The 14,808-nt window shown below is 42.7% G+C and overlaps 1 protein-coding gene across 1 annotated transcript in view; it reads left to right on the top strand.

Moving 5' to 3' along the window:
- Window positions 1-14,808, top strand: part of PPP1R12B (protein phosphatase 1 regulatory subunit 12B) — a 160,045-nt gene that overhangs the window by 61,324 nt on the left and 83,913 nt on the right. Inside the window, 5 exon segments of the mRNA XM_034767616.1 lie at window positions 2,184-2,381; window positions 3,238-3,320; window positions 5,200-5,325; window positions 9,941-10,123; window positions 10,754-10,939. Coding sequence (XP_034623507.1) covers window positions 2,184-2,381; window positions 3,238-3,320; window positions 5,200-5,325; window positions 9,941-10,123; window positions 10,754-10,939 — 776 coding nt within the window.

The raw sequence follows: 14,808 nt of genomic DNA, 5'->3' as shown, positions 1-14,808 counted from the left end.
ATGAATGGCTCCTAATGGGCAGATCCAATCAGGAGGTTCAATCAGCCACCCTATCTTTGCTCCACCTTCTGACATCCTTGGGAATTTGTGTAAACAGAGAAAAGTCTACTTTGAGTCCCACAAAAACCTTAGACTTTGTAGAAGCAACCAAAGAACTGACTTCAGCAAGGGCCTATCTCCCTATGGACCAATTTCAGGCCATGAACAGCTTAATTCAAGTCACCCTCAGACCTCAAACTATAGTCAAGGTCTGTCTTTCTCTGCTAGCCCACATGCCCTTGTGTACTTGCATAACGCCATTCACCAGGCTTCACCTCTGTGTACAGGCTGGCTTTGGGCTGTTTATTCATCAGACAGAGACTAAATGAATACCAAAGTAACAATCTTTGCCAAGTTCACGGCTTTCCTGGTATGGTAGATGAACCTGGAGTAGGTGCATGTTGGAGTTAGCATTCTTTGTGCACACCTGACGGGACCATAATCTGTATTCCACGACCTCTCCCCCCCTCTTTCCCCTCTGCTTTGGATCATGACTAGATTCGCGATAGCGAAGGATCTGGAGAAGCAGTTGGTCCGCACCTCCCCTTACACCCTTGGAGCTCTAGGATTCAGGCGCAGACCTACAGACACAACGTGCAAATTCTCTGGTCTCAGGCACAAGGAACATGGACGTCCCCATGTTTGGAATACAGATAGGGACCGTACATGTCAAAGAACTTCCAGTTACAGCTGAGTAACCTTCATATCTTGCATTCCTTTTGGTGGCCCTGTGCTTAACATCTCAGGTTCGTACACTGAAGTGCAGGTTGTTATATGCTAGGTTATTTTTTTTAGAGTGAGCTAATAGATATGAGATGCAAGAGGTTTCATAGTTAGTCATGAATTGTTTTGTATGTGCCAGTCAGCCTAATCGCTTGCCCAGAGCAAATAAGATAGCACTCCCTATGGCATAAATTTAAATTTACTTAACCAGGCAAGTGATGAGGAAGAGAGCGCGAGCAACAATGAATAGTGCAGTTAACCCTTTCCCTGCTGCATGCATTGCAGCTACCTCAAGCCGATGAGCGCTTCCTATGCAAGTATGAAAATCCGAAATCTCAGTAGTTTGAGACTTTTGATTAATAGAAGTGGGTTAACACAGAGTAGGTGTACGTTTGTTTTATAGATAAACTCCTTGTGTACACACTCATCAGATTAACCGAAATCCCTTCATTAACACAACTTCGCTTACAACAACTGTCTCCTGCCTCTTGAGCTTTTTCTGTGTCTCACTACCATCAGACTAGATTTCTTGCTGGGAAATGTCAGTATAGTGGCCTCACTGTGTCTTGTAAGGTAAAATCTAATAGCTGTAAGGTCTCCATGAGGTACATGGGTTAAGGTAATCCGGTAGTGTTTAGCTTTTTTTTTACTTTGGAGTGAAATCCATCCAAAACCACATTAAAAAAACATGAAGGTTGCAGTTAAGTACAGAAATCTCGAAATGCCAGAATTAAGGTCCCGTGTGCAAACTAACTGTCCCATTGTAAATGTGCATTGCAATAGTGTTAAATGAGTGCGTACTACACAGGTACAACAACAAAAATACACATCTCTCCTATAGCCTTGCACATGAGTAGATGGAGGCAGATGCTTTGCAGGAGCCTCCCTCTTCTAGTACTGATTATTTTCATGGATCTCTCTAGCATACATAGAGAAATAGGCCCGTACTACAATATGGTACATATCTGTAGCTGAAACAAAGTTGTGAAACAATTGTATATTTGAGGAAATAGTATGTGGTTGTATAGCTGAAGTCCATAATAAAACCAATACAGAGCAGCATGTACAGAATACACGGTTGCATGGTTTCTCATATGAAGTGTTCACTTGCACTCATGTGGGATGAGCTGCATAAGGCACTTGGGTCTTTGCCATTCTTGAGTAGTGCACCCTTCTTAAACACATGCTGACAAAACCTTTATATTACACCTTTTTATTCCCTCTCTATGTCCTAATTAACCTTAAATTGCATTTACAGATTAGAATTGTGTGTGTGTATATGTATCTAGCTATCGCTAGAGACTGCATTGAATCTCATGCTTTAAAGTGTAACCTACTTAGTAAAACTCTCTGGGAAGTTAATTGATATACTGTCTGCAGTACCCTAGCTTCCTACCCGCTGTTGTCTTCTCCCACCGCAGTTCACCAGTTTGCTCAACAAATCAGAGGAGCAAAAGGATGAATCTCCCTCATCTTGGAGGCTTGGTCTACGGAAAACTGGCAGCCACAATATGCTAAGTGAAGCTGCTTCCCGGGAGGCACTGAGAGAGAGAGGTTCCTCCATCTACCGCTCTTCATCGAGTCCCCGGATTTCTGCATTATTAGACAACAAGGAAAAGGTCTCCTTTCCCTCAAAACAGTTTGTAGAGAATCCCATCTGAGGGGTGCTTACCAAGCAGCGTCAATCAGCTTACCCATCTGTAAGGCCATCCCACTTTTGAGCGTCGTCCCACTGGGTTTCAGTTATGGCCACTCGTTCGTAATCTCCATAATTTAATGCCCCTGTCATTCTTCTTGCAGCTTTTTTTCATGCTGCTTGAATCTGTGTTCAGATGCTTTAGTACATTTATACTTTCCTCCTGTTTGGAAAAGTACGCCATCTTACTTTCTATGTTGGTAGTTCATGCAAAATTGTTGGAATTCAGCCAAAGCATTCCTTTTACCCCTTCCTACCTAAATTGGAGCCTGCCTAGCAATCCCCCGGCAGTTTGGCATCCCACATACTTTAGTGGGGAATGTCTAATCCAGCCAGTGAGTGACCTGTGTTCACAGTAGGTATTGTGCTGCTCTGAATCTAAAGTCTTCCTCAGTGTGCTCTCCATCCATTCAGCTCTGCTGCCCATTTACACACGATCTATCTTAATTTAGAAGCTGCCCTCAATTACTAGCCTGACCTTTACCATGCTAGTTGCCAGGGAAGCCAACTCTCTAAAAAGAACATATGGTAAATTCTAGAAAACAGATCTTTTGGGCTATTTCTTGAAATGGTTCCAGGCTGACTCCTCCATGCCAATTTTTAAACTTAGAGCAAAGGCCTTGAAACTGGCAAATTTGGAAAAATTAAAAACTGACTCTCACTTCTAGAAGCAAGAATGGAAACACTAATTCAGAGGTGTTGCTGAATTCCATTGAAGATGTAACTTCCATGTGGAATATACATTATCTTGAAATACGTTGTTTTGTTTTTTCCTTCAGGATAAGGACAGCAAAAACTACGTTGCCCCCATAACCCCTAGAAGACTAAGCAGTACGGGTGACATAGAAGAAAAGGAAAACAGGTAGGACTTGGACTGAATTTAAGGCTCAGATTTTATTCTGGTGAAGATTCTGCTGGAATTTAATCCTTGGAAATGCCTTTCTGCTGTTTCTGTGTTCATGCTTCATAGTTTTCACTCATCACTCCCAAGCGCACAGGTGTTTGATATGGCTTGAAATCTGGCAACATTTTATGAAAAGTGAATTTAATGGTCCCTTCCCTCAGTAGGCGATAGTATCTGCTCCCTAAACTCTTAAATTATTGGCACACTTTCAGAATTTAAAATGTGAAATGCTGAAAACGATGATTATACACACATCTCTCCCCTCCATTGTGATACTATGCAGATGCCTTCTTGTCCTTTAAAATAAGTCTAAATTTGAGTTCTATCAGAGACCCCTGCTTATTGTACTGTAACTTGCTCAAACATCATCTCTTCCATCCCATTTGTTTTTGTCCACCAGTTGCTTCTTGATTGTAGCTTAAGTTTGTGAACTCTGGTGCAGGGACTCTTCTGTGTGTCTGTAAAGTGCCTAGCAGGATGGGGCCCCAAGTCTTGTTTGGTTACTCATTGCTGCTGCTGCAGTATAAAAATGGAAGCAGCATCTGTCTCATAACATGATTATTTGGGGAAATGCTGCCTCCGGTGGGTTCCTTGCAATGTGATCTAAGGGGAGTAAGATTTGAGCTCGGCTTGATTTGTAGAGCCAGCACAAACTATAATTGTTGTGAAGCAGTTACACCGAATAGGCTCTGAGAAACAATTTCACAGCAAGTATAGATTCTGTACTGTTCTTGTTACATCCTGCCTGCCGTGCTCTAGCTTCAGTCTCAAACTGCCACCATTATTTGGATCTTAGCAGACAATTTGTATTTGAAATTACAGGAGGGATGACTGATAAAGCTGAGTGTATTTGAACAGTGCCTCAGACTGTGCTGTACCCAGCTGATTGCTGCTAAGTGTCCCTTGCTCTGTAGGATGAAGAAGGATCAGGCTATATTAGCAGATGGTATTCACAGTATACTGTGTGACACAATTTTTCCAGTACTTTTCTTTTAACACCAGCCAAATCAGTGCTTCATGGAATGCTCTAGAGGCTTGAAGTAAAACAGCACGAATAGCTTGAAATCAAAATTGAAAAATAATTGGGAGCTCTGAAGCATATTAGCTCATGCTACAAATAGGTTCTGATTCCTATAGCTGGCGAGAGGCAATTGCCAGAGAACAACACACAAGATACTTCCAGCATGGGAGTGAGGGACTTGAGCTCAGATTCTTAGATCCCATTCCCCTGCTCCTTCACACGTTAACACTCGTAGGGGCATTCATTTGTTTCTGAATCATGGCACATAGTTCTAGTTGTTGCTAAATGTTTATACATGCTGCTCCTGGCTCCTAAGTCAATAGCCTAAGACTTACCATATTGGCTCAGGCCATTGATCCGTGGCCTGGTATCCTGTCTCTGGCAGTGACCAGTCCTTGATGTCTCAGAAGGTAAAAGGAGAGAGGCAGGGAGAGCAAGATCTTTCTAGGTCTAATGTATGAAGTGATTTTCTATAAACAGTCTGAATTTGGATCAAGTGCTTGTGGTCAGAGACCTTGTGTTAATGTGTGTGCAAAACACTATGCATTCTTGTGACATTAAATAAGTAATACTTGGGAATTACTAGAGCTAATTTTAAGGGGAATAGTTAATCAAAATGTCCCCGTTATCCCTGTGGTGAATCAGGACTGTAGCTGGAAAAGGGTTTGTATTGCCGGAATGTGGAGGGCTCTTTGATCTTGCCACTGGATGTTGAGACTCCAGCACTTAACTTCGTGCTCAGCAGTGTGATAAACCACGACAACATGGCTCCAGAGTCTTTTTAAACTGCCGAAGTGCTCTCTTCTGCCTCAACAGAGAATCTGCTGTTAACCTGGTGAGGAGTGGCTCCTACACCCGGCAGCCGTGGAGGGATGAACCAAAGGGAAACGAAGCCCCCCAGACTGGTGCACCTTCCACCTACGTATCTACCTACCTGAAAAGGTACCACCTGTAACAGTTAAAATCAGTTTGGCTCAGTAAGCAACTTAAGTTCTTAACATGCCATCCAGGCTTTTGAGTGGTTGCTTTCTTTCTAATTGCTGCATTAGTGTGGCTGGCCTTGGTGTCCTCATTGCTTTCCCGCACCCAGCAGCAAACATCCAGGCCTGCTTAGCTTTTTCATTATAAACCCTGTCGTCTGCGACTTAGATTTTCATGGATTTTAACACGTTGGGCTAAACTTTAAAAATTGTGTTTGCATAATTCAGATGCAAACTTTTTCAACAAATTATATTGGTGTAATTGTGTTAGATCGCTAAAAACAAAATTCCTCTTACTGCACCCTTGGCTTAACGGAATTGTAAAATGCAGTCTTGTGGGGGCCCTAAACAGGTCTGGGAGTCCATTTCTAATGGTGTTGCACGTTACTGCACAACTTTGGATAACAAACTATCCAAAAATAACTTGGAGCATTCCTGTTTCTCTTCTCTCCTGTCTGTGCTGCTTCTCTTAAGTCCAACGCCAGCAGCTGGAGCAGAAAATGAGTGCTCCAGAGTTCATGAGCATTAACAGCCAGACTTGTGAGGAATGTGACTGGTATCCAAAATCAGGCAACATAGTCCATTTCTTCTGGCAGCAGGAAAATAGCTTTTGTGCAGGTGCATGTGCCACTCTACATAGGCAACTGCTGCTTGCTGATGGGATGGGAAGGCAGAGTCAGGAAAGAAATTTGCTCTGCATACAGCTTTTCTCAGTTGGCCCTGTCCATTATCAGTTTGGAAGGGAGAGGTTCACCTGGTATTGACTGCTCCTGGACTGAATGGACCAATGGCCATTATGACAACCGTTATATTCTAGACTTCTCTCATCTCAATTGAGAGAGGGAGGAAGCTTGCTCCTAGTGAAGGGGGATGGTGAAATTTTCACCCCTGAACTTGCCTTGTGAAATGACAAGCTCACTCACAAGTGTGTTGCTTAAAACTTGAGTGTGTAAAACCATCACAGATCATTAGTGCAAGAGAAGTAAAGTTTACAATTTTAGATGACAGGTTTCTTTTTAGATGAGGCTTTTTTCCAAGTGCTAGACCCTCAAACTGAATAATTTGTCCTTAATGTGGCGTAACTCTGAATATATGGGGTGAGGGAGATTCTTGTGAATGTTACCATATTCCTTGTGTTCTAGTGTTTAGGGGATGATAGCAAAACTCAGCCTTTTCATAGGATATGGCTATCTAGCTGCTGAGTAAATGGAGTTATTCATACACAAGGGGAAGCAGCTGGATATTTTCAAAGCAGGAGATCTTTCTTGTGAGGCAGTGTTCCATTCCAATGAATTTACATCTATCCTGGGATCTGATGCCACCAGCCAACGGAGTGTGCTTCTCTCTCATTTGACAGTCACACAGGTGGCAGCTGGTTGCAAGACTTTCACCTCTGCTGCCAGATTGTCTCTTAGACATAACATAGATGTTGTCACTTTAGCTGACGTGGTTTAGGTCAGTAATGTTACTGAACAACCTCAATTCTGCTGGGATTTTAAAACTTTCTTGCTTTGTGACTCAGCTAATCCAAAAATCAGATTTACAAGGAATATTTGCCCAACCCGCCCCATGGTGCCATGATTAAACTCGGAGGCACTAGCTGAAGCCTTGGCTGGCACAGACCACTTTTGGAATTGCACACAGTCAAGTTATTTCCTTTGAAAGGCCTCATTTAAGCATTCATCTGAAGGGAGAATATCTTTACATAATAGGAAGAATGTGCAGCTATATGTGGCTACAAAAACCAAGGTGATAACTTGTGCATCTTATGCACTAAGAGTGAACTTGTGATCCGTTTGTATAGTAGTCTCAAATACCCCCCATTGTAAAGTGCAGAGAAACAAATAAATGCTAACGATTTATAGATCGTGTATGAAATGTTAAAGACTTACAGGTTGTGAAAGACTCTAGTCTCATACACCAGCGTGTAGCATGAGGAAAGGAATCTGATTGTCCTTCACGTAAGGTAACATTTTGTCACTAGAAACTTGACTTCCTGGTACTACAAAGTCTCTAAATAGATCTGTAAAATCAATTCCCTCTATCTTAGGATGGGCCTTTAAAATGGACGTGCCATACTTTAATGTAGTTAAGGGAAAAAATCTCCACACTTTTTCAGTGTGGCTTAATGAGGAATACAAGGCTGCTCCATGTTGAGACCTTAGTTTTCTTCTTAATCTCTGCATTTCCCACACATGTTGCTTTAATTGATCTCAAACACATTCATTTAAACTGTATAAATGCTCCTCTATGTTTGCAAATGGACCCCTAGTGGACACCAGCTATCAGTGACAGATCCCCCTGCATCAGTGCTGAAAAGGGCTTTCCTGCTAGTGAGGAGGGGACAGCTGTTTTCATTATTATTGCGGAAGGTGTTCTTTAGACTTGGCAAATGACAAGAATATTTCTCAGTGATGCTGAAAGTGTCATTCCCTCTCCCCATCTGCCCCCCAAACTCCCTCCTGTGTGCACACAACAGTGGTGAAACAATTCTCAGCGCCCCTTGCTGACAACCAACCATAACACTTCCATTTCTGAGTATAGACTGGCCTTAAAGGTCTAGTTTAGGTCACTTGCTGATGCTAAAACATGCAAGAATTGACATTGCAAATCAAACAAGTCTAGGATCCTTTGACAGCAACTTGATACTTCAGAGGAAGATGCCAGATACTCCAAAATGGACTGACCTGCTCATATGATCAGCTTCTTCCTACGCCTCCCTAGGCTCTCATACTTAGGACAAAAATATAGAAGGGCTATGCCCCATGTAATATAATTGAAAATGTTTTCATTATGCATGAGACACAAGGTAGGTGAGGTAATATCTTTTATTGGACCAACTTCAGTTGGTGAGAGACAAGCTTTCAGTAAATCCAGTGTCTTTATTATGACTGTGATTTTTAGTGTCTAGCAAAGTTACGAGTTTAAGCTCCCAGGCTTGGCTTTTGAACTTGTTGTACAGGTTTGATCAGTTTTAAATATGTTGCTGTGAGTTTAATTGAATGTCGCCTTGTTCTTGTATTGAGGGTGAATAGAAGTGCCCCAACACCTCTGTCTATACCATTCTTTACTTTAGAGAAGGAATGAGAGATCTACACAGTCCTGATCATTTCAGTCTATTGTTGCATGAAAGGCTTCCCATTAATCACTTTCATTGCCCAGTCTCTGGACTTCTATTCCAGATGTGAACATGGTATTCCATGTACAGTTGAAAAACCAGGTCAGTTTCAGGTTTCATCTCAAATTGTCTGACATCGTCTTGCATAAAATGAAGGGGAAGGGTCAAATTTATTACAGGCAAAGCAAGTAGTGTCTCCTGTTTAAAGTTGACCACCACTTCCCTATATTATACATACCCTATTTTCAGTTGTGTATAACTTGGGTTAACATTTAGCATTTGGGCTGAAATTTTGCATGTAAGGTGTCTGCCTTCTGGCTGCCTTTTTTTTTTTTTTTCATTTTTTTTTTTCATTTAACTTTCAGTTGTTTCTGAGCATGAGACTAGAGAAGTATATGTTTTGTCCATGTTAGAAAAAATGTAGTTTCGTTAAGAAGTGTTAGTATCCCCGTGCTTTGCAGCATGGACTCAGATGGGCCTTTGTGTTGGGGATGTGCCTCTTGCTGTTCCTGAGAAAATCTACCCAAGTTAGAAGTCTTTGGAAAAATCTCATGTTGTACATGCTCAGTAGATGTCAGCAGCTATGTAGTCCTGGGCTGGAGCATGCTCAGTAGTTTTATGAGGATGATACACGTGCAATTCAGCCACATGAGCTGGGAGGGACTCAGTGAGGATGGAATCTTCAGAGATTTTAGCTGCAAAGTTCCATGTCTCTACTGCTCATGTGCAAATTGACCTTTTTCAGAAGCTTGTAACTTAACCAAATTTGGGTGGATTTTCTTGAACAGCAAAAGGAACATCCCTGACATAGTCTACCTCCCTGTCAAATGTCAAGTCCCTGCTTCAAACACGGAGGTGCTAGAGTTTCTCAGTGAAATAGCTGTAAGAATTTAACATGGCAAAACATAATTCCCTAGCATTATTCTTGCAAATGGTTGAACCATTTTGGCTGAAATGTTCCAAAAATATCTAGTCTGAGGCAGACCACCTGCATGGAAAATTTTAGCCCAAACTGTTAAAAAGTTTGGCAGACTTATAAACAACTGGAAACAGGGTCAGGCAACATCTGCCTATGTCTATATATACGTTTCTTGGGTTAAGTGATTTGATCCTCTATTATTGTCTCCACCTTTCCCCAGAGCTTGAGAACACTACTGGTGGTGCCAGTGGTGCTGCTACAGGTGGAAGCAGGATTTTCCTTGTTTTTGTCAGTTCTCTAAACTTCCCTGATTCACTTCCATCCTATTATTCTCTCCCCATGACTTACAGAGCAGGGCCATCGTTGCATCATTGATATATGTCCAGAGTGTTCTCTTCGATGACCTCTTCTTGGTCTAATGTCTCTTGCATTCATTTTGCTGAGATTTAAATATTCCCCCTCCAGTTCACCTAAGGGCCTGTGATGGTCAGCAACTGGTTAACCATGTGCTGAAGGGAGTGATCTTGTGATGTTTTACAGTGCTTCATTTGGTAGAAGTAGTGACCTCAACAGTCCCTACATTTCAGCCAATCGTAATACATCTGCTACCTCACCCACTACCATTGGTTCATCTACCTCATTGGGCACCCAGTGGCAACCTGCCTCTTCCTGTCCTACATCTCTTAGTGCGAACACTACTGCATCAATCCGCCAGCATACCAGGTAAGGGCTCTGGGCTCCATTCAGAGAACACGGTAGAATGCTCATGTCCCTAACTGACATACACAGTTCTGGGGGTGGAGGTTCTGAATTCTAAACTGGTTGGAAATCAGTTCCATTATATAGTGAGCTCCTGAACAGTGGGTGCTGATGAGGCATTTCAGTTGAAAAAGTGCATATATTGTGTTCAGACTGTTTTAACAATGCATACCGTTAAGACTGCATACACAGCCTTAGCTTTGTCACTTCCTGACTTGTGATTAACTATGCACCCTTATTTTTCTAGGTAGCTCTTCGTTACAGCCTGTGAAATTCTAGTGCCACTGAGGTTTTATTTTTGAATTGCAGGAGCTTTGAGACCATCCCTCCTTCTGCTTATTGACCAATTAAATTCCCTCAGATTTTCCAGTCACTTCTACAACAATCAGCAGTGATGTCAGGAATAATTCCTCCTACTGCTTATTCTTCTAGACATCCTTAAAAATGCCTTCTTATGACATTCCATCATACCATTGTATTCATAGAATTGGGGAAAACTTCTTCCTAGCTTCTAATGTTTCCTTAAAGGTATTGGGGTCTCTAAGCCAATTGAGTTCACTTGCTTTGTATCCCATTATGTCTTGTATCTTTCAGAGCCCCATACCGGCAACAAACTGACTCTACCATAGAGAAAAATACAGAGAACATCTCTGCTAGCACTCCACTAGGTGTAATCACAAATCGCACTTTACTCAACACTGCCAATGGTGTTACATCTGCCAACGCCACGTCAACTACTGGAACGGACTCCTCAAATGGAGAAGTCAGGGAGCGAAGAAGGTTAGTGATCAGAATGATGGTGAACTTCATCTGTGGTGTGTGCAGATAAGAACTGATAGAATCATTCTTTCTGGGTGGTGCTTGGTGTTAGTTAGAAGATTTGAGTGTCTTAGGCCTTTCTGCAAAGACAAACACTGATGCCAATTGCAGTGGTGGTGTGTGGTGTGGACACACCTCTACAGCGAACTGTGGTCTAAGACATGTTCGTTCCACAAAACAAACAGCCATAACAACCTACAGCTACAATCTAGACCTGGGTGTGGGAGGAAAAGGAAAGGGAATAACTAAGCAGAAGCTGAATTCTGGTATGGTTGCTAGACAGTCAGTTATGCTCTAGGAGGAGCAGCATTTTAAAAAAACTGCTGCAAGCATGAGGCTGCTGTTGCCGTTTTCTTTTTCATGTGGAATTATTTTAAGATGGGCAGGAAATAAGGCTGGGGTAGCCAGTTTCAGATGCAAGGTAAGATTTTCTTTAAAAAGGGAAGTGCAGAACATCAAATGAACACCATTCCTTCATGCAAACAGGTGAAATGTGCCAGGACAGTCTTACAGTGGCATCAGAGTCAAGTAAATTTTAATAAAAAAGGCACAATGCTGATTTGCATATTTCTAATTAGCAGCCTGGTTTTGACAAGTTACTGTCAATGGGAGAAGAATGTTTAAAGCAACTAGACTCTTGTAAGCTAAAGCTAACTCTTTCCCCTCAATTCCCAGCCCTACTGAGTGGGGAGCTCTGTGCTTGGTTCAAAAATGAGGGAGGGGAAAGGATTATAATGGAAATTGTTAGATTGTTTACTACAGCCAAAGTCTGTATCACTAGAGCCCTGCAAATCTGTGGATATCTGCTTCATATCCCCGGACCATTTTTGCGGATAGTGGATTGGATGCAGATACAGCCGCGCAAGGCTCTACTTACCAGCGGCGCCTGGCCCGCAGCATCCCAGTTGGGGCAGCCTGGGAGGTGCAGTGCGCTTGGGGACAGCGGCGGCAGCAGCCAGTGGCTGGGGCTGGGTGGCAGATTGGAGTCGGGGCTCGCCGTTTTACTTCCTGTCCAGCAACTCGGGCCCCTCGGGCAGCACCAGTGTCCCCACCATGGTCCGCCCAGCAGCACTGACCGTGCTCCTGGGCCCGCACCCGGCCACGGGGATTGGAGCGGGCGGGGCCCTGGCACCCCTTCGCCCCACTTTGATGCAACACCGCTGCTGCTGTCACTCGCGAGTCCCCGGGAAGAGCACGTAATGCCCCTCCATTTCCCAAAACAAACAGAAAAGAACTATAAGCTCTCCTTGTCTATTCTCAACCTTCTCACATGTGAATCTCAGTCTAATTTACCGGTGCTTGGGAGTGTGATCTCTAGCAAACCAGCAAACTGTGTGTAAATCCTGTCTTTGTGGCCAGTGTGTTGGTTCCTCATGCCACCCAGGACTTAGTTACCTAGTCACCCCTTACCTCAGTGAAAGACCCCGACTTGGTTGTGCTTAACTGGTAGTCAGCTTCCTGGTAATACTGGTCTGCTAGTCATTCAGACAATCTCTTCTGGGCTCTGCCAACCCTTACTTTGCCTTATAAGTAACAAAAGGTATACCTCAGCCCCTGGGCCCCTCTGAAAACATCCCTGGCAGCGTTCAGTCCACCACTGGACACTCACAGAAATGGATATGTTTGCTGTCCCCAACGGGAACAGTATGTACATAAGCTTCTTTCATTCAGCTAAGGAGTTGCACTTTATTTAACACCACAGCACTGAAACATATTTATAATAAAAACACAAATATGTTTATTAATCAAGAACAGAGATTCAAATGAATAGCGAGGAAGAATATTGGAAACAGAATGGTTACCCACATAAAACAAAATGTAAAACGCCATTCTAGGTCTACACTTATTGATGGTTACCTTTCTTCTTTTATAAAGTAGATTTTCTCCCAAGGATTCAGTTTTTGACAGAGCTGCTAGTTTTCAGTCAAAACCATGATCCAAGTTTTCATGAGTATATGCCACACCCTTCAAGGAATTTCCTCAGTAAATGAATACTAAAATGGCCTTTTTTTTTTTCCATCTCCTCATATTACCCAAAACTCATTGTTTTGACCCTCAGAGTCAGGATGAACCTCCCCATCCTGCCATGGTTCCCTTCCTGATGTGCTGACTCCAAGGTGCATTCACATCTTCGTGTTGACTTGAAATGCAGATGTAACTCCCTGTTTTGTTTGGCTTACAATGTTTAATCTACATATGAATCTAGGTAGACAAATGAACATACATCCCTTTATATGGCAAAAGCAGTTTTTCACCCCTGCTGGGGAATAACAGATGGATTAAAAACTATAAGGACATAGTTTCAGTATATAGTCATAACTTAAAATATAATCCGTATTTACAACGGTATTAATGACCAGCATGATCCTGGCTTTCGTTTAAGATCTCACATGATACTCTTTATAAATGGATATTATGATAGCAAAGTGTTTAGGTATAGCGAGTTTCAGGTACTGTGATAGAACAGTGGTACTGTGATAGAACAGTGAACACTTTGCCAGCTAGCATTGAGGGATTCTTAAGGTCACCTGTTATCACTAGGCTTCAGAGTTAATACCGTGTTTTGATGAAAGAAGACCGTGGCCCTTCTTTCAGATACTGTAGACTATCTAAGACCATATCCCATCAGTTCATATTTAGACGTTTCTTTGCAACAATAAGGGCTGAAGCTTATGTTTGGGGAGAAAATGAGAACTTGCAGTTTGTAAAATCTGAATCTGTCTCAGTGGCCAGACTGATCCGTTGGGTGAGCTGGATCCTGCGCTCAGGTGGGACTTAGGCACCAACTGGCCAGACCAAGTTAAATGTATTATCCGAATGGAAACTTAACCATAGTCAATTACAGCTATGCAGCCTTCAAGTTCTTCCCCTTAGCTTGCATAGATGCTTTGTAATGCTGTCATTGCCGTGAATACTCCATTGTGGGATATTGTGGAGACTGGTCAAAGTGCACTGTGCTGATTTGACAGTATTGCAGTGCCGTTGGGGAGAGAAATCTGCCAAGATATCTGAGTGATTGGAATTAGACAGGCAAGGCTAAAAAGTTAATTGTATTGCAAAACCAGTTCACACACATGATATCGGGTCCTTTTAGGTGCCTTGCATTTTTATTAGTGAGCCATCTTTTAAATCTGTTCTCTATAAAGAAGAGAAACCCCCAAATCCTTGCCGCATCTCCACTCGCTGTATAATCAGATGCAGTATTTTCATTCATGCTTTGCACCAGTGGGTTCAAGCTGCCTCATTGGTTAGCATGGAGTCTCGTGACAGCAGGGATACTGGAACGGTGACTGCTTGCAGGTTTTGAACTAGGGTTTGGAAATGGCAGAAGTCAGTGGGGTCACCTCAGTGGAAAAGCACTGCTTGGCAAAGAAACCGGTTTGTTAAAAACAGAAAATGGCAAACAGTTGTCAGGGAAGTGTTGTATGGATTTCAGCTCCCAATGGCAGCTGTTTCTGCACCTTGAAGTCTTTAAACCATGATTTGAGGACTTCAGTGTCTCAGACACAGGTCTGATACAGGAGTGGGTGGGTGAGATTCTGTGGCCTGCATTGTGCAGGAGGTCAGACTAGATTATCATAATGGTCCCTTCTGACCTTAAAGTCTGTGATTCTATGAATAGCATTCTGGTCTGGTACAGTGTTTCCAAAGCTCCAAGTTCCTCTTAGCAACAATAACATGTAAACAAGCCCACCGGATAATATTAGAACAGTGAGATGCCTCCATAACATTCGGCCTTAGACTGTCTGAAGCCAAAAGATTAAAGTGAAACACTTTGTTAGGTTTAGGAGAAATGACTAGAAAAGCGGTCTGGGATGCGCTTCTGTCTC

This window comes from Trachemys scripta, chromosome 4 (genome assembly GCF_013100865.1).
Source record: "Trachemys scripta elegans isolate TJP31775 chromosome 4, CAS_Tse_1.0, whole genome shotgun sequence".
Lineage (NCBI taxonomy): Eukaryota > Metazoa > Chordata > Testudines > Emydidae > Trachemys > Trachemys scripta.
Note: the sequence above shows the minus strand (reverse complement) of the source record. Positions and strands in the feature narration are given on the sequence as shown.